Source organism: Euprymna scolopes, chromosome 15 (genome assembly GCF_053919585.1).
Source record: "Euprymna scolopes isolate OS-2025 chromosome 15, ASM5391958v1, whole genome shotgun sequence".
NCBI lineage: Eukaryota > Metazoa > Mollusca > Cephalopoda > Sepiida > Sepiolidae > Euprymna > Euprymna scolopes.
Window position 1 is genome coordinate 37,856,343 of NC_136496.1, and position 27,376 is coordinate 37,883,718.

The 27,376-nt window shown below is 31.1% G+C and overlaps 1 protein-coding gene across 6 annotated transcripts in view; it reads left to right on the plus strand.

Annotated features, from left to right (window-relative positions):
* LOC145293786 (sorting nexin-14-like) overlaps positions 1-27,376 on the plus strand; it is a 1,078,299-nt gene that overhangs the window by 335,151 nt on the left and 715,772 nt on the right. For 3 of the 6 annotated variants that reach the window (XM_080140331.1, XM_080140333.1, XM_080140335.1), the window contains one exon: positions 4,063-4,086. The exons of the other annotated variants lie outside the window; for them this stretch is intronic. In XM_080140331.1, the coding sequence (XP_079996457.1) occupies positions 4,063-4,086 (24 nt within the window). The remainder of the gene's footprint in view (positions 1-4,062; positions 4,087-27,376) is intronic. 6 annotated transcript variants of the gene reach the window in all.

Sequence of the window (27,376 nt, forward strand, 5' to 3'; positions counted from 1 at the left end):
CAAACCTTGATGAATAACCACTTGCTCAAGTTGTTCTTGAACAGCTCAAATCCACCTCAATTGTCATACCAACTCAGGTGCATTTTGGCATTATTCTGGTAACCTACGGGCTGTTGTGCATTATCAACCCTTTATAAGGATGAAGCGTGGCCCGGCTTGAATGTTCATTTCCCATACATTACATCCTCCTTATTGCAGGTCACCTGGGCTATTCCTACCAAGGAATACTAACGGGTTCATTCTTGGCTATTTTTTTTACCTTCTCTGCTTGCAAATCTTTACTAGTGGATGTGATGCTTACTTTAAATCTCATCGATTTGATTAAAAAATTGATTTACATAAAATTGATTTACATAAAATTGAGAAAATAAAACTAAAATAAATAATTGTATTTAGAATATTTGTCACCTGCTCATACAATATTAAAAGCCACGTGACACTTTTTCTTGATATATGTATCATGTAAACAATTTAAACAACACATTCTTAGAAGAATGAAGTTTTATTCAATCATATAATCGTCCAATAGCTGTAAGGTCAAGAAAGAAGGATTATATATATATATATATATATATACACACACGAGAGAGAGAAATTTATCTTTTGAGTAGATTGTTAATAATGTCTGGCTGTTTTATTTTCCTCTGATTCAGGCTTTTGTGTACTCTGTTGGAAACGTTTACTGTTTTGCATAAGCGCTATATATATATATATATATATATATATATATAAAATTTCAAAATAAAAATAAAAAATGCAGTTTAAATTCCCTCCCCCAAAAAAACTAAATTTATAATTATATATATATATATATATATATATATATATATATATATATATATATATATATATATGCAAAACTTATACAGAAAAATAAATAAAATTTTCGTTCTATGGAGACAATTGTTTTTTTTTTTTTTTTTTTTTTTACATAATCTTATTTAAAATATAAGTTATTCCTCTGGATGATTTTGATTTTTTTTTTTTTTTTTCGTTCATAATAGAAAAATGTTTCTAGGCAGGTGAACACAATTTAAAAAACTAAACTGCAACAAGTACTTTAGTACAACAATAACAAATAAAAACTAGCTAGTTAGAATGAAAGTTAGATCTGTCAGCTTAAATGCTATTAAGGTACAATTTTTATTGAAAGCAATTTCATTATGTACCAGACATTTTAGTCTGTTAAAAAATAGCCAAAAATTGACTTGAGACGAATTCTTTATGCCAAACCTCTAAAGTAAATGTGGTAGTGTGGTAACTAATCTCTAAAGTAAATGTGGTAGTGTGGTAACTAATCCCTAAAGTAAATGTTGTAGTGTGGTAACTAATGCATCTAATAGATACCATAATACTTAGTTCGCTGCACCTTATAATAACAAGGGTCCAAGCAAGATATCAGCCAGATCGGCACTATAGTTTCTGCAAAAAAGTGGAACACATAGACAATATAGAGAATTATATATATATATATATATATATATATATATATATATAAAGAAGTTTATTCCACTTCCCTGCATAATGAAGATGTTTTTATATTTTACGTCAGTGTTGTCAGTGAAGAATGTGTCTTTACTATCATTGGTGTCAGTGTCATTGACCGAAGATTCTATCTAGTATGTCTCCATTAAAAAAAAAAAAAAATCAAGACACAATTTTCGACTTTTGTTCTTTTCTTGTGTAAGCTCACTGCTCAGACATGATGCTCAGATATGGTTCAGTTTCGAAGGATGAAGTGTAAATCAAGTCGTGCGCAATCCGGTATGAGAGATCAATAAATGGTAGACATTTTGTTTTTGTCGTTCTTCTTTTGAAAGATGCCTCCTGTGAATAGAACAGAAATGTCTTCTGTTTTATGCCGCCCAAGAGAAACGGCCACTTGCTATAAAAATTTTGAGTTAGCTTAGAGCATCTTTTATTAACGGCACACTTTCTGGGAAATGAAAATGTCACAGAACGCTTTGCAAAATTTAACAGTATACATTTAAATGTTATGAAATAAAAACAGGTTTTAAAAAATAGAATACAACATGCACAAAAATATGGATGTTGTGTTTCAGACGTTTTTTTAGATGAGGATTGATAATTTTTATTATTTCGACTATTGTTCTTATCTTCAGTGTTATTTTCAGCCTGTGTTCCAGTCAATGTAAGCTCTGGTCTTTTGAACGTATCTTTCAAACTCGGCAATCTTTATGTTGAACTCGGAAATCTCTATGGAATTTTAAATGAACCTGTTGCACAAAGGATAAAAGTACTTAGTAATAATCAGTAATAAGTGGAAGAAGATTCAATTTTTAGTATAGGCGATACTAAGACTGCAATGAAAAATCGAGAATGATAGGCGATTTTTGGAATAAGTGTGAGTAGGGAGAGTCTACCAACATTTAGTGATACAAGATAAAAGTGATAGAAATTCAGAGATGGGTCACTTTATGAGTTAACTAGCGAGGGGTACCCGGCGTTGCCCGGGTGTTTGGAGGTGTGTGGGGGGTTAAAAAAAAAAAAAAGTAAGTATGAGGATCGAACCCGAACCGTTGAGGCAAAGTTGTGAAAAAAAAAACGTGCGACATTAACCATTGCCCCACCGCGACATGCTTACGGAAACACGTTTGAATTTATTTAATTACTTGGATTTAGCAGGTGCTCGTTTTAATGAGTTAATGAGGTCAAGTTTGACTGCGGGATTTCATTTACTGCTGAACGCTTTTTTTCCTCCCAAGATGTTATAGGAAAAAGACTAATCCACATGCGGCGAGTGACAAATGTTGAATATTTATCTTCGCGAAATCGAGCAAATTAAACAGACAGGCGAGCTTCATTGTTAACTGTGAGATATTACGATTTATATGTGATATAAAAAGTTTTAAAAAGTTGTGAAGCGAGCAACCGCTTCTCTGAAAGAAGCCTTTTGTAGACACACAGGAAAAGCGAACACACATACATACATACATACATACATTTTCGCTTTTATATTTATAGATTACAAATTATGGCTAATTAGAACAAATAAAATAGGCATCTTTTTCAAATATAGACGAATCCCAAAACTGGGGAATATTTTAATCTGTATTTTTTGTGATTAAAATATATTAGAAAAGGCCTTTGAGAAATAAATACTGATTAACTTAGCTTTAGTATAATCATCGATTAACAAGAAGTGATCATTATGGATAGAAATAAGTGAAGCATGCATGGCCCCCTGTGAGTGCACAGTGAACGAGGCATAAAAATAAATGACTAAGTTCAGCGTCCCCCCTCCCCATTTAGCCCTAAAAGTCCCCAGGGTACGTCAAATGAACAAAAGGTGCAGTTTTAGGCCTTAAATTTGAGTTCAGCACTATGCAAAACTGCTAAATAGATATACACAGAAAATTTTGGACAAATATGGAAAAATAGTCCCAAAAATGGAGTGTTTTTATTAGCCCTAAAAGAGCCCCTGAGGCACCCCCAAGAGTTATCGCGAAGTATAGACAAACAACATTATATAAAAATTACAACTTTTCAGAAAATTTAATAAAAATTCAAGGCATCAATTTTTTCTAATAAGCACAAAAGTTTCAATTTTAGCCATTTTAACCCGAAAAGCACCCCTAGAGGGGCAACCAGAGTTTTCCTAGAAAATCTGTTCTGTTACTTTTTTACTCATATCATGTTTAATGTTTGTGCAAATTTTCAAAAAAGGCGTGGTTATTGAGAAAAGTGCGGATGGACGAACGGACAAGGGTGAATTTACAGGTCCACCCTCCTTTTGTCGGGGGACCAAAAATATTGCTTATCATAATAAATGGTCTCACTAATTTACATAATGATTTTAAAATATAATTTAAACAATTCTTTTGTATTATGAATTTTTTATTTAATTGCATACATATAGACAAAACAGCTGTATGTATACATTCTTAAGAAATGCATTAAATTAAATATTTGCATTTTGAACATGTGTATTTTACTATGCATTAATACATTTTTATTTCCTTTTAATTCCTAACTAAATTCAATTACGTATTTTTTCTATACACACTCACGCACACACATATATATACATATATATTACAGGAAATAGTTTTGGAAGCACCGAAGGTTTGTACATTTAACGATTTTTTTTTTGTTATTGCTGTTATGAAATCTAAATGTGTCTTCATTTTTTTTTTTTTTTTTTTTTTTTTGCAATTATTAAAAGACTGCAATCTCGGTGCTTATTGGCTGTATTCAAAAATGCTTCCCCCTCCCTCTCTCTTTTTTTAAATTGCATATACTTTTATATCCTTTGGAAAAAAAACATATATGCTCTTTTTACCCTGTCCGGAATGAAAAAAAAAGAAAAGAAAAAAAGCCTAGCCTGTAGTGTATGTTGCTAAATAAATGAATACATTTCTCGAAGATGAAAGTCATCAGCTAGAAATCAAAGAAAATAAGTATATCATATCCGCTATTAAAAAAGAAATTAAGAGTATTTCTTTTGTAATGACTATCATCTAGCTTCTATATAATACATCTATGTTTCTATTGAAGCTAATGTACTAGTCATGTTTTTTTTACTTTTGCAATCATTACTATATATATATATATATATATATATAGTAATTTATAAAATATATATGGTGAATATTCAGTGTATCTTAATCGCCATATATATTTTATAAATGGCTAACTAGCTCTACCTATGTATTGAGCACTTTTGAAGTAAATACTTAAAGTTTACGCATAAATCTGTACTTTCGTATATTAATGTTATGTGAGTAAATGAAGTAGTTATATATATATATATATATATATATATATATATATATATATATAATCAATAGAGAATTGGCTCTATAATAATAAATACGAAATCTGTATGAATTAAAATATCATATTAAACATATTTTACGACCGGGCAACGCTGGGCTCCCTGCTAGTACATCTATATGATGTCTGTAGACTGTTTATTTGAAATCAGCAGCAGCCATGACTGCTGGGTGTTGGTTTTAGAGTGACAGAAAATGAGAGTAAGAAGAAAGAGGAGGAGAAATATGTCTTTTACTGATTTTACTGTCAGGTGCAATTCTTGCTCTTTTTTTTGGGGGGGGGGCAATGTTTTTCTTCAGACTTAATAGAAAATATTTTTTTAAAAAAAGTATCCCCCATCCTCTAAAGAATACATTTTTTTTTTTACTCTTTGGTAAAATGGTACACTAACGTTATGTTAAAAATTGTAAATGTACATAAAAATAGACTAAAAGAGCCAAGACTGTCATTTCTATGACATTAAATTAATCATTAAAATTGCAATATTTTATGCCAAATTAATTGCATCTTCTAATAAAGTTAGACGGATTTTATATATATATATATATATATATATATATATATATATATATATATATATGTTTCTGGCAACTCGCTATTTGCCAATGTTTCGTTTTCACAATTTTTCTTTAGATAGAAAACTAGCTTTTTTTATTCAGTTTCTTTAAAAAAATACTTCATCCAACTAGGACTTTTTTCAGATACATACCATGTTTGTCATTAGCAGAAAACCCAGCTTCTAATATTAAATTTATAAACAAATACATTCATACATTTTTTTTTTTACTGTTAAATAGCATTTAAATATTACATTATTTTTTCATATGAAAAAAAAAAAATATTTTTAAATTTCAACATTATATAGCCTGACGTGAAACACTGATGCATTTGTTTTAAAAAAAATACCTCAGATACTGCATGTATTTGGTGCAATTAGTTTAGACGATCGGTTTTCAACTCAATGCCGACACTCTTTTAATCATAAAAAATATAATGAATTAAAATAGGAATTAATCTCTGTGAACACACAATTGTTTTATTTACAAAAATGGACTAAAAGACTGAAAGAGAAAAGGAGAATGAGTTTATTTTTTTTTTGTAAAACTTTTTTTATTTGTTTTTGTTTGTTAAACCTTTTTAAAAATGTTTGCTCTTTAACCAGAATTTAATTGAAAACAAAGAACTATTTCATTCTTAATAGGAAATAGTATGTAATCCATGCACCAAAGGTTGCAAATCAGACTGATGCAGGTTCAAAAAAAAAAAAATACAAATAAGACAATAACAGAGTGACTTTTTCAAATGGGATTAGAAACGCATGTTGTTTGTTGTTTTAGCCAAAGCCAAAATTTAAAATATAACTAAAAAGACAAAATTACATATTACTCTCTTAAAATCGTATCAACTACTTTCTTGCCTTTGTTAATATAGAAATTGAGGAAGGAAAATAAGGAATATTAAATGGCTGAAATCGATTAAGAGAGATATGATTGAGAGTGCAATTGAGCACGGATGAAATAAGAATGAGGGTTAAAACAAGAATGAATAAAATGAGTGATAAACAGGATCTTAGAGACAGATAGATCACTTGGTTAATTAATTGCAAATTATGGCAAAATAGATGAATTTAAATATTTTTACAAACATAGCCTTCCTGGTAATATGAGGTGTGTTTTGTATAATTAAGACAGCTTTGGAACCAGACAAAAACTGAACTGTCTTTTTTAATACTCTGACCGAACTCTTTTTTTTAACTATTCAAAATTTGTACTAGTACCAAAATATGAAGGGGAAAAAGCCTTATGAAAACAAACGTTAATTAATTCAATATTAGTATATATATAGTAAGTTATAAAATATATATGTCGATTAAGCTACACTGAATATTCCGCGTTTCATCCACTCTAGGACTCTTCAGGCTTATGTGCATAAGCCTGAAGAGTCATAGAGTGGACGAAATGCGGATTATTCAGTGTAGCTTAATCGACATATGTATTTTATAACATACTAACTAGCTCTGCCTACGTATTGAGCACTTTTGAAGTAAATAAAGTTTACGCATAAATTTATACTTTCGTATATTAATTTTATGTGAGTAAATGTAGTTATATATATATATATATATATATATATATATATATAGACAAATATTACATAGTTGCTACACTGAGCATGCTAATGTTTCAAAACGATTGGTTTAATAAAAACCAAAGGCTCTTCTTCAGGCAACAGAAATAAAGTTTATACGCTTTTCATCATAGCTGATCCTTAAAACCTTTTTTTTAATAAACCAATCGTTCCGAAAGATTAGCATGTTCAGTGTAGCAACTATGTAATATTTGTCTAAATAAATGAAAATATTATACTCTGCTCTTTTTATTGAGCACTCTTAATAACCTCGTTTTAATTCATGAGTTTTATCTCCTGAATACCTTTAACTTGGTGTGTATATATATATATATATATAGGCATACACGTCTCAATATCTCAATAAATCTAATTTTATTTAAACTTGAGTTTGTTGATTCAATAGTCTGCATTCATTACACCAGTTGTGCTGCCTCATGCTGTTGGACAACCATGAAAAGTGGAAAACCGTTGAATGACAACGGTATATGTGAAGGTCATTGGGACCAGAATGTCTTGGACAAAAGTATTTTATATTAGAGATAAAATTCATTTAAAGTCTTATTTGTTTAAGAAACTCCAAAGTGAAATCCATTAATGTAGTTTAGATTACTGGTCTTCTATTTTATCTTAGTGGTGCACGGTTTTATTTTGCACTTAAGCAATGGAAATTGCCTCGAGGCAAAACAATAACAATAAAAAAAAAAAAGACTGATAATCTAAATTTGTGGTTTATTAGACTTTTGAAAGCTAAATTGTTCTATGGCTTTTAAAACGTCTTCTTTCCAAATGGAAACGGTTTTTATGCATCCAGATGTTTTGCTGAAGTATTCAGTGAAACCTTACTCTCTGGTTACAAATGGCTGGTTCAAAGTTTAATCGGCCTGTAACCTTCTATAAAATATGATTCAACACTGCTACAATGAATACACAAGAAAGTTGGACTCATTTCTGGCAGTAACGATAAAGAAAAAGTTTTGAAGGGCCTTATTTTAAGGGTTCTAGGTTGGAGAAGATTTTGGAGGGGAGAAGTCAGTTTTAGGGGAAGCATTTTTAAGGAAAATGTTTTTAGATTTATATTTAAATGTGAGAAAGCCAAAAAAAACATTTCTCACCGAAAATATTACAATGAAAACAAATGAACACCGACTCTTCTTGATAAATTTTAATCAAATGTAATTTGTGTAATTGAGTGAGGAAGTTTCGATTACAATGTATTCAGACACATGGATATTTAACAGTCCTAATGACTTCCCCTTGTTCTGCAAGGACTCTCAAAATATGAACAAACATTCCATGTCTATGTAAACTTCCATTTCAAACATATAAAAATATCGCTTTTGAACCCAGTATTTTGCATCATCTTTATGATCAACTTAAACAAAATACTGAGTTCAGAATGATGTGTGTTCAATCTCCAACTTGGGATGGATGTTAGTCTAACTGCATTGAAGAGCTGTGATGTAGCGAAACAATCTGTGAATAATATACATAGATGTTGCATAAAATATATTTTGGATTAAGAATTAAATTATTTCTAAATGAATGGGTGTTAGTCTAACTTTATTTCTCCCTCAGTCCTCATATTTTTTTTCTGAAAAAGGAGAAGAAAAAGCTGTATCCTAGGTTGGCAGTATTTTGTGCAAACAGCCGCCAGAGATGTCGGAAATTTTCTTTTTCTATGTCTATCCTTGTAGCCATGTCATTAGTAAGGGTGCTGGAGGTAAACGTTTTATCTGGGCTGACGTTATCCGCTGAACCTTGGATTAAACACTAAGGAGGCTGTCTTCTCAGCAGGTGCAAAGTACTGGCACTGCTGTATTGCCATTTGGTGAATGAATTCTGGATCACGCAGTAGCTTCTGGTGGGGCCTCTGAATGCTATATTAGTGGGTAATTGTTATGGCTTTACCTTATCATATGCTACAAAAAAAACCGAAAAATTCTTTGTTTCTTTTTCTCTCTTAATTCACCTCTCTGTCCTGCTCTAAGCAAGTCTGTCGACCTAGTCCACAAGTCCCAAAACTCCATCATGTAAAGTTTCCAGAAAAAATACACAATTAAATCCGGATTTTCAACTTCGAACATAGACCCCCACTACCATGTCTCCTTCTCCAATATCAGAGGTCTACGTTCTAAGAGGTTGAAACACAATTACAGGAGACTAAACCAGACCTATTATTCCTAAGCGAAACTGGCATTGGACAGACTATTCCCCTAGATAAGTTCGTAATTAAAGGATACTCTAACTTAACTTCCAAATCAAAATCGCCATAGGCATGGAATATGTGCCTATATTAAAGATGGCTTTCCATGTGGTAGGGACATCTCCAGAGAAGATCCTAACTTACTCTATATGTACTTCCTGGTTGCATTAGCTCACACCGCTACATTTATATTTACTCTCTATCGCTCCCACAACAGTGGAGTTACTATCTTTAAAAGCATATCTGAGAAAATTGACCATGTCCTATCAGCTTATCCTTCAGTGAACATTAACGTATGTAGAGACTTCAATGTTCACAATGTGGAATGGTTAACCCACTCAAACAAGACCGATGATAAGAGAAGGTTCTGTCACGATTTCTCTATTGCTTATGACCTCACTCAGATTGTTCACGAACCCACCCATGTGCCCGACTCTGACGGCCGGAATGCAAGTCTCCTAGACCTTTTTCTCACAACTTGCCCTGAACTATGTTCAGTTTCTGTTCTGTCTCCACTTGGATTTTCTGACCACTCTGTTGTATCAATTAAGATAAAAAAGAAATATAAAAAGTCTTCAGACATACCTCTCCATTGTACAGTATATCAATAATCTATGGCTGACTGGGATAGCTTCCATACATTTATATCAGATCTACCTCTGCATTCCATGTTTAAAAAGGATGTGTCCTCTATAGTATCAGACCTGACAGAATGGTTAATTGTAGGTATAGACCGATTCATACCCTCAAAAAAGTTCCAGCAAAAACCTAACAGCCAGCCATGGTTCTTTCCAGAATGTGCTGCTGCCATTGCGCACAGAAATCACTTTTTCCATTGCTTCCAACGTAATAGATGTACTGAGACTAAAGCTGCTTTCAGAACTGCCAGAAACCATTGTAAAAAAGTAATAAAGAACGCAAGAGAGTTGTATGCTCAGTCTGTCAAGTCCAAAGTAGCTGAACAGCGGCTTGGTTCCCACCAATTTTGGCACATAGCAAACAGAATCCTGAACAGAAATGTGTGCTCTATCCCAACTATCATCGATGAACTTGAGGTAATCTTGTAAGCATCAAACAAAGCCAAACTCTTTGCCAAGAACTTTGCAACAAATTCTACCCTTGGCGACCAAGGCCACCAACCCCATTATATTTCGTCCAGTATCAGAAAACACGCTATGTGATATACAAATATCTGTATGTGATGTTACCAAGCTAATCAAAAACCTTGATTCCAGTAAAGCAACCAGCCATAATAGTATTCCATTATAGTACTAAAAAAACTTCAATCAGAATCTAGCACCCATACTTACAAAACTGTTTAAACGTTGTCTTAAGGAGAATTGCTTCCCATTACCCTGGAAAATCTCATCAGTTTGCCCTATATTTAATTCAGGTGATCGGTCATCTTCATCTCAATAATAAGTCTCCTGTGCGTCATGAGCAAGTTGCTGAAAGCTGTGTTAAATAGAGAAGTAATCAACCATCTCAGCAAAAATATCCTTCTTAGCGACACACAATATGGTTTCCGTTCTGCTAGATCTACAGCAGATGTGCTTACAGTTATATCTCATAGGATTAGTGAATCTCTCTATGGAGGCAACCTTTCAAGGGCAGTTGCTCTTGACATATCAAAATCCTTTGATGGGGTATGGCATAAAGGTTTACTTCACAAGATCTCCAGCTATGGTAAAGCTGGAAATGTCTTCTCAATTATCAAATCATTTCTCTCTGATAGGTTCATAAGAGTAGTAGTTGATGGGCAAAAATCAGAAGCTCTTAGTATTAATGCTGGAGTCCCTCAGGGGTCCATCCAGTGCCCAACTCTCTTCCTGATCTACATTAATGATCTTCAAAATCACATCCTTACATCATCTGTAGACATTTTTGCTGATGACACTACCATTTATGGTAGCACATCTAAGACTGTAAACGACCAAGTTCTCTCCGATTCTCTCTCCTCTGATCTTGAGCATGTGGTACAATGGGGAAAGGAGTGGCTGGTTACTTTTAATGCATCTAAAACCAAGCTTCTATCTTTACATCATCAACGTTCTGATCCCCATCTGGCATCAATTGAAATGAATGGCTCTCGTCTTGGGGAGGCCTCATGTTTTGACAAGCTTCTGGGCTTGATCTTTACTCCTGATCTTAAATGGAACACGTACATCAAATCTGTTGCCAAAGTAGCTGGAAAAATGGTGGGATCCTTCTATCGATCCAGTAGATATCTCACTACTGATGCAATTCTCTATCTATATAAGAGCCAAGTTCGTCCAAGGATGGAGTACTTTTGCCACATCTGGGCAGGAGCTGCTAGAAAAGACTTATCCTACCTTGACAGAATTCAAAATAGACTTTCTAGCTTCATAGGAGATGTCTTTTTTTCTTCCCTGCAACCTCTTTCTCACAGAAGAGATGTTGCGTGTTTGTCTTTGCTTTATGCATTATTTTCATGGCAAGGGCTCGACTGAGCTTCAATCCATGCCCCCCCCTCGCCAAACTTTCACAAGAAACACTCGTCTAGCTGAAAACACTATCAATAATTCCTCCCACTCTTTATCTGTGCCTAAACCTAAACATAGATTCCATGAACAAAGCTTTTTTCTTAAAATTGAATGCCTGTAGAACTGTCTTCCATTTTCCAGCTGACTGCAATATCATTGTCTTGAAGTCCAATGTAAACAAGTTCTTGATAAGCCGTTCCCCTTAAGTTAACAAGTTTACTGAATTTCCATTACTGACAATTACTATATTGTCCAATTGACTACTGTACACTCTTTAACCCTTATCCTCGAGTGGCCCCATGAGCCTTGATAAGTGGTGATGCCTATGTAAAAAAAAAAAAGAAAAGAAAAAAAGAGCTGTGATACAGCGAAACAATCTATGGATGATATACATAGATGTTGCCTAAAATATATTTTGGATTAAAAATTAAAAGAAATTTTTTCTAAATGGCTTTTTTCACTGACAACTTTTTAAATATTTTTCTTAAATAAATATTTAAAAAAAGGGACATATTGGTTTTATTTATTTAAAGAATCTTTAGCTGAGAATTTTTTTATGGTAGGAAGGAAATATTGCTCGAAAAATATTTACATTGTTACAATAAATAAATAAATTAGAGACATATTTTTGTTATTTGAAGGCTATTTAGTTGCCAATGACAGTTACGTATAGAGAAAGAGTCATGGCTTCTTAATATAATTAAATGTTGCATAATTTATTGTTGTTTCAAGAGAAATATTATTATTAACATTAAATAATACAGGTGGGTGAAAGAAACAACCATGGGATTTTCACGGGTCTCATTCTTCTTTTAATATTATGACTGTAAGAAGTCACTTAATCATTCCATTTGGAGATAAGTAATAATTACTTTGAACAATGATGGAGATGTTTTGTGGTATTCACAAGGGCTTTTTATTATCATTTTCTCCATTTTTCAGCTTTTATTTGATAGCTTTCAGTATGATTTTTTTATTTTTACTTATCATGATTTTTGTTTCCTAAAAAAACAAAAAAACCTGGATCAATAATTGCACTCTTCCCTTCTATCATCTGCTTTTTTTGCTTTCTTTTCCACACAATTTATTTTCTTGCAGTATATTATTTAGACTAAAGAGCATGGATTTAGGCTGACACTTTATTTTAATTCCGTGCCACACAATCACAGTTATAAACAAAACGAACAAAAAGTAAATGAACATTACGTTTCATAATATTTGAAATGACGGTTGATAATTTGTATTATTGGAATTACTATTCTCGTCTTAAATCCTATTCTTACTACGTCAACAAGAATCCACGGGGCAACAGATATAAGTGCTAACTGATAATTAGTTCTGAATGAGTTGCCTGAAAGTTGAAGCTTCAACCCTTAGTGTGAGTGATACTAAGAATAAAATTATTAATTACTTAAGCCTTTTAACTGGACATGAACAACCTACCACCCTTTTCTTTGCAAAACTCAATCATGTTCTGTAAAGCTCAAAATAAAAATAACAATGTACCTTTACAAAACAATCAAACTAAACCCTATGAATAGATATTCAAAGATATGAAGCAATTGAAGCATAAAAACTTCCAAAATTGCTGGATTTGGCATTAAATAACCCGAAAAGGATTGATATGCCATAAAACAACCAAATCAAACCTCATGAATAAATATTTGAAGATATAAAGAACTTGAATAATAAAATCTGTTTCCAAAATTACTTGAATCGGCATTAAATAACCAAAAAGGGTTGATAAGTTGTAAAATAAAACAGAGCTTAAATAAAACAAACCATTGTGAATATAACAATCAAGATGGAAATAATGTTATTCCAATATCAAAATAATTGTTCTTTGTTTTATTTCTGTTTGGCAAAGGGTGACATTTGAGTGATTCCAAATAATGTGTCAGGCTAAACATGTTCGTTTCAGCTTCTGCTATAACTGGGTTGTTGCATATATATATCATCCAATTCGTATCCATCTAGATCGTTTTTTTTTTCTTTCCTTTCTCTCTCTTTCAGGATAATAACTCAAGACGAATCATTTTTTTTTTTACTTGTGTTTTTTGTGTTTGTTTGCAATATGAATGTTTGGTATTATTATTGGAGCCTTACACCTCACGAATAAAAATGAGATTCTACTATTTAAGGTGATTATATTTTATGTTATGTACATTTTATTACACTTTAATAAAAGTTTTAGTTGAAAATCATATATCTATATCATTAATTGCCAAATAATAGATAAATTTAGTTTATTTTTAAGTGCAACAAAATGTACATACCATAAAATAAATCCAAGGTAATTTTTTAGATTCAATTTAAATTAAATTTTTATACCTTTCTTTGTAAAGTTTATCAAAGTGCACTTTGGAAATTGATAAGTTTCAAATTAAATTTTGTATCTTAATTTTCAAAGTTTATATATATAAAAAAATTTATTTAACCATTTTCATACCTTGCGAAATATGCTTTTCTAACTTGTATTCAAATTCGTAAGGCTATTTAAAAAAGTGTCATCCTCTTATATATATATATATATATATATATATATATATATATATATATATATATATATATAGGATACCGCTTTTTAAAAATAGTCATATGAATTTGAATACCCAAATTTCAAATGTATCTTTGAAATAAACATGTATTAACAAAGATATGAAGCAAGCGTTCAACCGGACTGTGTTCTTGTCAAGCTAATTTTTTTTAATAATCATTTTTTCGTTGGAGATATAAATATCTGTCGTGAACAGTAGTCCGTTGAGATAATAAATGGACAGTTTCTGTCTCTTCAACTGGCTGCAAGCACGCGGGACACGTGATATATTATTAGAAATAGGATGGCGCTTTATTTTTAATACTATCAGGAATTCGAAAAGTTAGCAAAAGAAACTCCCAACTAACTAAATTACATCAAACATAATTTAATTTAATCTATATTTGTATGAGAAGTGGACGATTCAGTCTCCTCTCCCCGCCCCTGTTTCTATGTCTACAAATTAATAGCTTGTATAAAAAATATTTACACTTTTCAAGTCGATCGGACGTCTAGGTAAATGTTTGAAATGAAATCGTAGAAATACTGTTTTTCATGAATTAAAAAAAGAATTAAAAGCGATCTTGTGTTTAACATTACCCTGTTATATGGACAAGTAAATACAGACAGTGTTAAATTAATTATACCTGTAAGTAAATCTCTTAAAATAAATTCAAGTAGATCTTTATTTGCACAAGTAGATGAACTCCCTATTATTTTCTCAGATGAATTTTAAAGTCGAGCGGGCATTTGTGCAAAAAAGTTTCAAATGAAATAGAATGAATACGTTTATTTCTTGAATTAAAAAAGTAACCATTATCCTCTTTTGTAGGCAAGTAAATACGGACAAATGTTAAATTGATTTTAACGCATACCACCATGTAAGACGGGTACTTATTGAATATGATTATGATAATAATAAATACAGTGTGGCAAGTGTAATTCAATATTTGCTCAAGAAGTGTACTTTTAAAAATACTAAGGAGTCGCTGTTTACCGAGGTTCAGAGACTACTCAACGATAAGTGTTATTGAGATTGTCAGTTGAACGGGGAAAACACCTTGAAAGGATTGCTAACAATGGTTGAAACTGAGCAGAATTTATCTTTTTTAAGACGACGACTTAACAATAATTTAACATTGAACTTGAAAACGACCATATTATTGTCAGCTGGGAAGCAATCTCGTGGTATTGTGTTGCACAAATGGGAACTTCTTAGAAAGGAATTTTGTTCATGGAATAGTGTTTATTTTAGGTACGCAGAGGAAGAAAGGACTTTACTGTACAGTGGTTGTAGATGAACGATTTTCTTTTGCTACAAACGTTTTACTAGGGAAACCAGGCACTGGAACTCAGTCGGGCACCTACCATGAAATGATGGAATAGAGAAACGCTAGAATCATCTCCTCTGCATTTAAAGGCATAAACTGTGTACCACAAGAACAGATGTAAAAACTATTTTTTGTTTAAATTTTATTTTAGAAACTGCAAAACTTCAAGGTCAAAAACTAGTCAACGATAAATGTTATATGGATAGATTTCAACTCCTTAAACAGCAGTTCTTCTCCCTTTGTCAGGAACATCACTGATGGACTGTAAGAAGTAAAGGACAAAATAAGAGAAGTGAGAATTATGAGGCTGCCGAAAGTAAACCCAAGGTTAACTTTTTACTCTCCACATGTTTTTTTTTATTTTGTGAATGCTAAGATAGAGATGTGGTTTCGTGGGGAGACCATACAGAACTTAGATCAAGCAACTAGCAGAAAATTTATGAGGCACCCATGAAGATCTACTTGGTGTGATGAAGGATAAGAACATCTGTGACGCTATTACGAATTGATAATGTGTTTGATGATTCTTTTAGGAATTATTTCAGTTTTTTCTGTTTATTTTTAACAAATGAGTCACCTGTATCAAGACCCGGAGGCCACTCGAGGATAAGTGTTAATGAGTGTATGATAGTCAATGGAACAATATTGTAGTAATTGTTATTAGTGGAAATTTGGTAAATTGGATTACTTAAGGACAAGGCTCATCAAGAACTTGTTTACATTGGATTTGAAGACAACCGTATTGTAGTCAGCTGAAAAGCAAGCAAACGGAAGAGAATTCAACATGCGTGCAGTCCTAAGAAAGCAGTTTTGTTCATAGAATCCAAATTTAGGCACAGATAAAGAGTGGGTGAAATTATTGATAGTGGTTTCAGCTAGATGCTGCAGGTTTCCCCCTGCTTCCTAATTTCTGTCATTATCCTTAACATAATAGCTCTTGAAATAATAAGAAAAAAGCAGTTAAACCTTTTTTTTGAGATCTGAACTCTTGCCATATGAGTTCCTTCAATTTGCCAATTTTTACACTTGGATCAACTATTTTTACTCTCATTCGACCAAAATAGCAAAAAGACATATAAAATTAAGTAGAAAAAAACCCCAAAAAACAAAACAAAACAAAAAAATGATAAGATAGAAATTTGGATCAACATCTAATATATAAAACTATGTCGGCTAGATTTTAAAAGTTGGACCTAATTAACATTCAGGCTGATAAGTCAAACTTTGATTTTAGCTACTAAATACTTTATTTGGTTTGGCAATTTGTTAATATGGAGATATTCTTAAAAAATACTTGAAAAAAGAAAATCAGCCAAAAGGAATACTAATTAGTATTCTTTTAGTAAGAGTAAACATTCTTTGTTTACCGTTTTAGCTAAACCTAACAAACTGTGTGGTTATAGAAAACAGGACTATTAACAAAATAAATTTAAATATAATGGCATGATTAGTTCTATGTATCTGCTCAGTGAAAAAAAATTTGCCGATTTAAAATTTCATCTTGAAAATCTTTATTCATAATAATAACAGCGTTTATTCTCTATCACTTATAAATGCCTCACATGTAAAATTCTTTAGGTTTTGATGTGAACTTTCTCCTTATGATGTTAACCTAAGGTCATTCAAATGATTTTGTAATTCTCAAAAAACATGATAATCCGAGGGAGCTAGGTCAAGAGAATATAGAATATGGGGCAATATTTCCTAATTAAATTCTCTGAGGAAATCGTTGTTCAGTAGTGCTGTGTGAGGATGAGTATTATTAGAATAGAAGATGACTCCATTCCTTTGACTAAACAAGGTTGTTTTCGGGTTTAAGAAAAGAAGGCTCATAAACTGCACATATTCTCTCCTGATGACCCAACATTATCTGGAAGTCGAAATAAAATACTCCACAGATGAAAACAGTCGACATTATATACAAGTCTACAAGGTAAGCTGTTTCTCCCAAACCACATCTGTTAGTTACTCGCTTCATAGTGAGTTTCTGCCACTGTTTCTGTAGTAAATATCATTTTTAAGTAAAAACAATAGGCATAAAATAAATGATACTAATTAAAAATGCCCATTTCTACAAACCGGCAAATTTTTTTGCATCAACCTGATATAATTGTTCATTAAAATATCAATCTAATTGTTTTGTTCCAGTCCTGCATTTATTGAATTCAGTGTTACGTGACTCATGTAGGTGTTTATTTGTGAGAAGATGAAACGGTTTGTTTCCTTGACATTGTAAAACAAAGCCATTTTTATTCTATTTTTTATTATATGTTTACTTTTGTTTCTTTGTTGGTGTCTTTGTTATAGAGTTTAGTCACCAGGGAAGTCATCAGTATTTCATTATCGCATTTGACAACAAAAGTAGCGTGTTTCCCTTTGTCATCATTTTGTAAAGTTTTAATGCATGTGTAAGACTGCCAGCCTCTAAGACAATTAAAACAAATAGCTTTGTTTGGCGAAATCATAATTGGAAAGCATGCATTATTGATTATGAAAGATTTCTGTTTTCATAGTAATCATCATCATCACCATGTTTATTTGCCATAAATGCTATTGTTAGATAACGGAGGAGATGGTGGCGGTGGGAGTATGAAGAGTTTGCTGAGCAATATCAAATACTCTGATTGGCCAAACAACTTTGCATGTTAAGAAAGATAGTGAATTTTGAATAGTTAGGGATTTTTGGCAAGTATTTGCTCTTTTTCACATAAAGCAGCATGAATGTAGCACATAAGATTTTTTGTTTTCATGGCAATCGCTATCATCTTCATCATCATCATTTTATTTGAAATACAGTAGCGTCCAAAACTATGGGACAAAATTTTAAAACCTAATATTTGTTAGAAATAACAACTGTGAAAAGCTGAAATTTTGACAACTGGTAGTCGTTATCATCCGTAATAACATACTAAAATTTGAATCATTTGCAAAGGATAGAAAAAGAATTATAACAGTTATTAATTTAGTTTCAAAACAGGAACGTCCAAAAGTAAGGGACAAAATTGAGAAAAACAATGTAAACAGCCAAAAAACAATAAAAATACACGTACAATCAATATTTAGTAAATGAGCCCTTGCTCTCAATGACAGTTGAACATCTTTGACTACAAGAACGAATCAGTTCTTGACAATCCTCGATACTAATTTTAGACCATTCTTTTTGAAGCTTCACCCGCAAAGCCTCCGTGTTAGTGGGATTTATTCCCATAACTTTCACTCTTAAGGTCTTCCAAAGATTTTCTATCGAATTTAAGTCATCGTCATATCAGAAACAAACAGTACCATCATCATTTTATTTGAAATATATGCTAATTTTAGATAAGAAAATATGTGGTGATGGTGGGAGGCTGGGTAACAAAAAATGCTATGATTTGTCGGACAAGTTTGCATGTAAGTAAAAAATGGAGATTTTTTAAATAGTTACTAAATAATCACAAAATGCCCACAAAGAAATATGAATGTGGCTGAAGACTTGTCGCTTAATGTAGTTAATCCAGCTCCCAACAAGAAGGAGCTCTGGAAAATTATAAGAATGTAGCCTCTCCCAATGAAGGAGTAAGTTGGTGATTAGTAGTGTGGCTCATATTGGGCCTCTGTCTCGCTTATGATGCAGCAAATCATTCTTGCTTCTATTGATGGTTTGCAGAATTGAATAAAATGATATTATCAAAGATGGCAGCGACACCCTTCTCTGGAGAAAAATTTCAACTAATGGAGTACGATTAATTGAATCCAAATTGCTATTTTATTCATAACTGTGAATAAATTGCAGGTTCTAACCTTTCCAAAGCGTTTAATGCATAAATAGAAGCGTTTATAGATATATATATATAGATTATAATCCTCAATCACAGTTGTCTTGTTCCAACTTTGCTAAAGTCTGAGGAAATTTCAAAAAACTGGAAGCTCAGTATCGTAAGCGGGTGTATTGATATTAAAACACTGAATATTTCAAATGCTAACATTGAAATATTTTCAATCAAATTCTGAAATTTAATAAAATAAGAAAATTATCTGATGGGGATGAAAATTTACATTATTTATTCCATCATCAATGTTAAAAAACAAACAAACAAGGAACACCATAGTGATTATTCCTTATGCCACAGAGTTTAAAAAATGTACATTTTTCTCATCAAAGAAATGAAGTAGTTCAGTTATATAAAAGAAACATTTTTGGAAGAGTATTAGAAATTGAGGTTTTGGAATCTGGTTCCAGAAAATGGAAAGAAAGTAGAATCCCACGGTAAATCCAATCTGTTGAGGACAGTTTTGGAATTGAAAGCTTTGAAACCACAATTGTTGAATCTGATTGAGGGAATAGGTAAAATATATAATCCATGATAAATCTATAGAATCTTAAAGTAAATCCAGTCAGCATATTCAGTTGAAATGAATTAATATATAATTTAAATATTGCTAATATATGTATTATATGGAAAAATGCACACATGAAAAGTAATATTCTTAAGATTTTATTAAACCTGGAAAAGTAAAGGACAAGAAATTCAACCTGGAAAAGTAAAGAACAAGATATTCTAGTAAAGTAAAAAATAATAATTTTTTAGACTTAAAATATTGCAGCTAAAAATAAAATTTGAATATTTATAAATATTTTATTTATTATTTGCATATGTTGTTGTTTATTGTTGAGTTAAATAGGGTGTCAGTCGCTGGATTGAACTTATTTCCCCCTTATTATTTGCATATATTTATGTAGTGAAAATTGTTTGAATAAAATTAATTCATTAGTTAGTTAGTAGATGGAATTAATAGTTTTATAATTTACATAAAAATTAATAATTTTATTATGTCATAATTAGGATCATTTAATTCTTTCTAACTCAACAATAAACAACAACATATGCAAATAATAAATAAAATATTTATAAATATTCAAATTTTATTTTTAGCTGCAATATTTTAAGTCTAAAAAATTATTATTTTTTACTTTACTAGAATATCTTGTTCTTTACTTTTCCAGGTTGAATTTCTTGTCCTTTACTTTTCCAGGTTTAATAAAATCTTAAGAATATTACTTTTCATGCGCGCATTTTTCCATATAATCCATGATTTTTCCAGGCATTGCTATTGTATTAATATATAAATTTATAATATTTATTAATGATTGTCAAAAAAAATTAACTCTCAAACACACATTTATGCAATATTTATCATTCAATCACAGTAGTTCCGAGCCAGGGTCTCTACCGAGACTGCGGTTCATGAATTCATGATCTGTATAGAGCGTAAACTAACAAAAAAGAAGATGGCACTCGGTGTCTTTTTAGATATCGTTGGAGCTTTTGACAAAATATCCTTCAGTAGTATGCTCAAGTCACTACGAGAACTCAATGTGCCACCAGTACTCATCCGATGGATTGAGTATATGGTGAGGCACAGAACAGTTCAAGTAGAACTACTGAGGGCAACTGTTAAAAGGGAAGTAGTTAAATGAAACCCCCAAAGTGGGATTTTATCACCTTTACTATGGAACTGTATGCTGAATCCTCTTTTAAAGGAGTTTAAAAATAGGAATATTTATGCCCAGGCTGATGCTGATGACATCGCATTGCTGGTCGCGGGTTCAAAAGCATTATTGGTCAGACGCATTGCCAAAATGGGACTACATTTTTCATCAAATGTGATAACGAAAAATTTAAGTTCATTCAAAGAATATGTATATCATAGAATTCACTAATATTTTTAATCGATAAATTCACCATTTTTTGCTATAAAATCATAAGGAGAGTTTAAAAAATTAAGTTATTAAAAAAAAGTTCGGTTTTTTAATTATAAAAAAAAACGATACACGGGATTGAACCTAAAATCTTTCCACCAACCCCCGGTACTCTAACCGTTACGCTAACATGTCATATTGGCAAAATCGCAGTAAAATTATTTATATACAAAAAAAGTTATGCAAAATAAAAAAAAAAGCGTTAGTCACTTATGTACTTACTCTCCTGTTTGTGAACCCACATATTTTGTTGTAACTTTTTTCTACTGAACCAATTTTCGAAATTCTTTTTTCAAAATGTAGCTAATGAGGTGTTCTATCCAACTATATAACCTGTTTGAAATTTGGTTGCGAACGGAATTAGTGGTGGGGGTTTGAATGTGTCTCGATTCATTCAATTTCGGACTTAAGCATATATTCAACCACTACCGTGGTTGAATGATATGAATTCAGTAGAATACGAAATTCATGACATATTTTGTAATCCTCTAAAAATCGGCTCCCAACAATATTTCTCAATATGTACACGTTTCAGAAAATCTTTACATCAGCATAAAATAAATGTAAGGTTTTCCTTTTCAGCCTACATTTTTATAAGTTCCAATTTGTTTACAGTAGAAATATTTATAATCAATTCAAAACAAAAGTGTTTAATATATACTAGCATGGTGACCCGACGTTGCCGGGGATTGAAAGATGATCAACGAATGTTTCACACACCCATAGTTTTATTGTCATTGAAATCAGTGAAATCACCTATTTTTCAATCAAATCGATTGATTGCCTGCTCTAGTTGGGGACCCACTGTGGTGCACCGGGAGAAAGCTTCACATGCCTCTCGATATGACTTATTTCACAATACATTGCAGTCTACATTGCACTGTAGAGAACCTACTGTTGATTTTATAAAATTATTTTTATATATAATGGATTGAATTAAAGTTTAAAATGCAAAAGTCAAGTGCTATACTCCAATTGTGCTCTAAACAGAAACATTCATTTTGAACACGCCCCTGTCATATCAAAGAACCTACTGTTGGATTTATATGTCAAGCCTTTCAGCTTATGTGACAATAAAACATCTTGCTATGTTAGGCTGTGTAAGATGTTAACTTTAGTCCAAGTCACTTGTTCCTTTTTTCATCAGATTATATCTATTAGCAATACTTATTAAAGACATTCCGAAACAAAATCTATATAAGAACACTGCCAGGTACATGAAGTACCTTTGTGTAAAATTTCATAAAAATTGGCCCAGTGTTTTTCGAGTCCATAGGAAATGGTCTCACATAGAGACAAAGTTTCTTTTTATATAATATTAGAGAAGAGATATCCTGGTGATTCATAATATCTTATCTATGAATAAAATTTGTGCAATGACTCCTAGAGATATAGCAATAGTTAAAGTTCTTTAGCTTCAACTTTTCTTTATCTATTATATATACTTATTAAATCAAGACCTAAGGTTTTAGTAAATATCTCCAGTCCAAGGCGCAACCAGGGAATAATAATCCACCTCATATATCATGTGTCTTGCATTTAATTGTAAGATAATGTATGAGTCTTCAAAGACGAGTTGACATCCTACTAATATATATTAGCTTGGTGATTTCCCCCAGGAATGAAACTCAAACACTTTGGCATAGTTTACTGCTATTACTATATCATTATAATTCTACTACAAATCTCTTCCTATATATTCTTTTATAATACAAGTCTCTCTCTCTCTGTATATATATATATATATATACACACACACATGCACAAAATATATACTTAATATTTTATTTATACATACATATAGTACTATAAGGTGATATAATATATTGTGTATATATTATTTTTAGTGTTTACCTCAACAGTGTTCAATACATGAATATAGGCTAGTAGTAGCATAACAAGTAAACTTCAGAGGCGTCCATGTTTTATTCCTGTACAAAACCATCAGGCTAAATGCATTAATGTATTATTTTCAATGGCTTTATATCTGAAGTATTTGTGATTAAAAAGTTGCACAAACCTGATATTGTACAATCTGCCTTCCATTTCAGGAAAAGGGTGAAGATAAAAAAAAATGGCTGCTCTTGCTATCTATGCACTGGTGGTCACGTTAGGTAACAAGAGTTGAGGGAAATATGTCAGAGAGAGAGAGAGAAAGAGAGAGAGTGTCTCTTTGGCAGAAGTAAGTTCTGACAGATGTGTGCTGGGGTTTGATACCGAGAATTGCGCAAAAGGAGAACATAACGGTTAGGAATTTTTTCTTTGGACTTTAATTTCTAATAATACCAAAATATTTAACTGCAGTATTATTTACTCTAACTAACCAATTGGATCTGTTGTTATTATTACTCCTTATCCAGCTATTATTTTTATTAGTCAATGGAAAAGTCCACTCAAAAGTTTTTGAGCTCTTAGTTTACTAATAATCTTTTTGTTATTAAATTTTAAATTTAAGTTTTTCATACGTAGTATTTTTAGTATTTGAGTTTCCATGTACAAATATTGCAGCATAGTAAACAATGCCTTTGGTTAAACAATAAGCAAGTGGAAACTGTTATGATGGATCAGGACACATCAATATTTAGACGGCATAGAATAAACTTTACTTAAGATAACTATAAAAAAATAAACTAAACTAGCAGGACCTGTGGAAATTATCCAGTGGACTTTTATATGTAATATATTGATGTTGGCATTCTGTGGATGTTCAGCATAAACGGAGATGTCCTGATATTATTGTAGCTCTTTTGTTAAAACTGCAAAAGTATTTATCTAAGCTTGCAGTGACGCTATAATATTTTAATTTATGCAGATTTCGTATATATATATTATTATAGAGTCAATTTTCTATCGATTCTTATACATCATAAAGTTGAGATTTCAAAAATAAAAAAAATATATCCATATGACTTGGGTGCATCGAATTGAAATTGAAACCGAAACCAAAACTTAAAAAGAAAAAATATATAACTTGAGTTTCTTTTAGCTATAATCGAAACCAAAACTTATGAAGAATTCTTGGTAAAATTATTTATTACAAGAAATGGAAGGTCATAACAATTAAAAGATTAAATTCACTCAAAATAAGAAAGATGTAAGCGTGACACACAAAAGTACACACACTCTATCATATAAATATATAGATTTATTAGTAAAATAACTAAACTAAATAAATCTGTAAAGTAGCAAAGAAAACGTGTTCTTGTTGAGCCTTCTTCTTCTAAATAATACCTTTTTACCACATTTCCACCACTAACTATTAATACACTGTTATCCTGGTGACCACCATACACTCATTAACCTTTGGGCCTTGATCAGTGGCGACTCTCATGTAAAAAAAAAAAAGTCAACCAGAAAAATAATTTATTTCAGTCTTTATATATTAAAATATAGTCACCTATTAATGTGTCCAACTTTAAATGAGGTGAGACCACAATATACTGAGCACTGTTGAAGTAAACACTGAAAGTATATATATATATATATATATATATATATATATATGCACACCCTAACACATGGGTACACACATGGAATAGTGGTACATTCAAGTAGTAGAACTCTCACAACAATCATTCCATCACTAGAAAAATAAACCTAGAAAAAACACTTAAAAACATCCTAACACAAAGTAATTCTGGATATATTATTACATCAATTAAAAAAACAAAACAAGAGAAACTAAAACATAAAATGTGCTGACAAACATAAACACTAAGATACAAACATAATATTTCCTCAATAAGCATAAGCACTAAAATACAAACATAATATTTCCTCAATAAGCATAAACACTAAGATACAAACATAATATTTCCTCAATAAACATAAACACTAAGATACAAACATAATATTTCCTCAATAAGCATAAGCACTAAGATACAAACATAATATTTCCTCAATAAGCATAAACACTAAGATACAAACATAATATTTCCTCAATAAGCATAAGCACTAAGATACAAACATAATACTTCCTCAATAAGCATAAACACTAAGATACAAACATAATATTTCCTCAATAAGCATAAACACTAAGATACAAAAGAAGCGTAAAAAACGCATACGCACTTAAGTATTTTTTGTCTGCTAATTTTCTTTTGTTCCAAATGGAGCATCCTGCTAGATTCCAGGCATTCACTTGTCATTTCATACATTCTAACCAAGAGACTGTTTTAAGATTCTAACCCCCCTCTTAAGTACAATTGCTTGAATTTCTCTTGCACTTGGTTCACCAGTTATATTTGCAAGGTAGTTTTTTGAAATTCTTTTTTATAAGTCCAATTGCCTCTATAAATAGTATTATGATGGAGATCTTTCTAAGATTCCATGTTCTTTACATGTCGTACATAAGAGCTTACACTTTGAAAATGACCTTTTAAATATAATTAGAAATTTAGAATTCTACAACGAACAATAATTTTCAAAAATAACATCGTTAAAAGCATAAACAATTATAACAAAATATTTCGAAAAGCAGATAAGATTAAAACGAATCGAGATTAACTATTTTGGGTTATTTGACCAATCAGTATTAACTATTTCAACCAATAAACATTGACTATTTTGCATGGATTTTTTTTGTTTTGTTGTTGCTATTGCTAATGTTACTTTTCTTGCATTAAAAACACAAACTTTTCTTTGTAAAAAAACTTATCTTTCTTGTTACAGAATATAAAAAGTATGGAATTAATACTTTGTTACTGCCTTCACCTCTAAAAATGTTTTCACTTTTCTGCAACATCGCCAGGATTATCTCACTGGCAATTCTTTCCCGTTGCTCTTGGCAGTAATCCAAACACGGTTGCTACTTGCACAGTATTTGTTATTTCTAACTGCAATCGTTCAATGATATTGACATCAGAGATTTGTGCCTGTCAGTTTTTTAAAACTTGAACATCGTCATTTATAAAAAAAAATACTTTTCATTTCACGTGGCATGTGGAAAAACGGTCTGTATCTGATAAACGATTAGATTAACCTCATATTATTAAGACTGTGCATGTTATTCTCTCAACGTTTCAGTCGATGTAACCTCCATCAAGTGTGTTTTGTTGAACTCTGGAATCTGTACGGAATTGCAAATGAAACCTTTTTATCTAATTCACAGGAATAAACTACATTCATTTCATCAGCCATGATCGAATAAAAATCCTAAGTATTTTTTAATTATATTCTTAAAATTGCCAATACTGAGGATTGAACTTTCAATGTCTAGAAGTCAATTAGAATTGATTTTGACTTTATCCGTTGCACTACGGATCCAATATATTTTTTGCTATTTAGATGGACAATAATTCTGTAGGATTTCAAGTAGTCTGATATCTCAGTATGAACCTCTCTTTTAAAGAAGTAATAACTATTTTTAAGGAGGATCTTTCTTGTTATAGTGAAACCCAAAAATTTAAATATTAAGTTCCAATTAAAACCAATTGTATCTACCTAATAGTCATGTCGAAATTCGTAACATATCCAAAAATTACGAAAAACGATGAGGTAGAAAATTATTAATGAAAATAGATTTCCAAATTATGAGTTACTTCAGAGTTGCCAGATTGGCTCTTTTAAATTGCTTACTAATTATCTTAGAACCGTTCATGTCTCTTATCTAATTTTTGTGCTATTTCGAATTGCTGAACACTGTTTCTGGAAATTCTTCTCCACTCAACAATCTGTAGCAGTTGTGTAAAGGACTTGTTTTATTTATATATATGTTCAATATCTTATGTTTTATTTATATATATGTTCCATATCTTATGTTTTATTTATATATATGTTCAATATCTTATGTTTTATTTATATATATGTTCAATATCTTATGTTTTATTTATATATATGTTCAATATCTTACGTTTTATTTATATATATGTTCAATATCTTATGTTTTATTTATATATATGTTCAATATCTTATGTTTTATTTATATATATGTTCAATATCTTACGTTTTATTTATATATATGTTCAATATCTTACGTTTTATTTAAATATATGTTCCATATCTTACGTTTTATTTATATATATGTTCAATATCTTATGTTTTATTTATATATATGTTCAATATCTTATGTTTTATTTATATATATATGTTCAATATCTTATGTTGGATGGCGTTGTGCTTTGACTTGTTGCACAT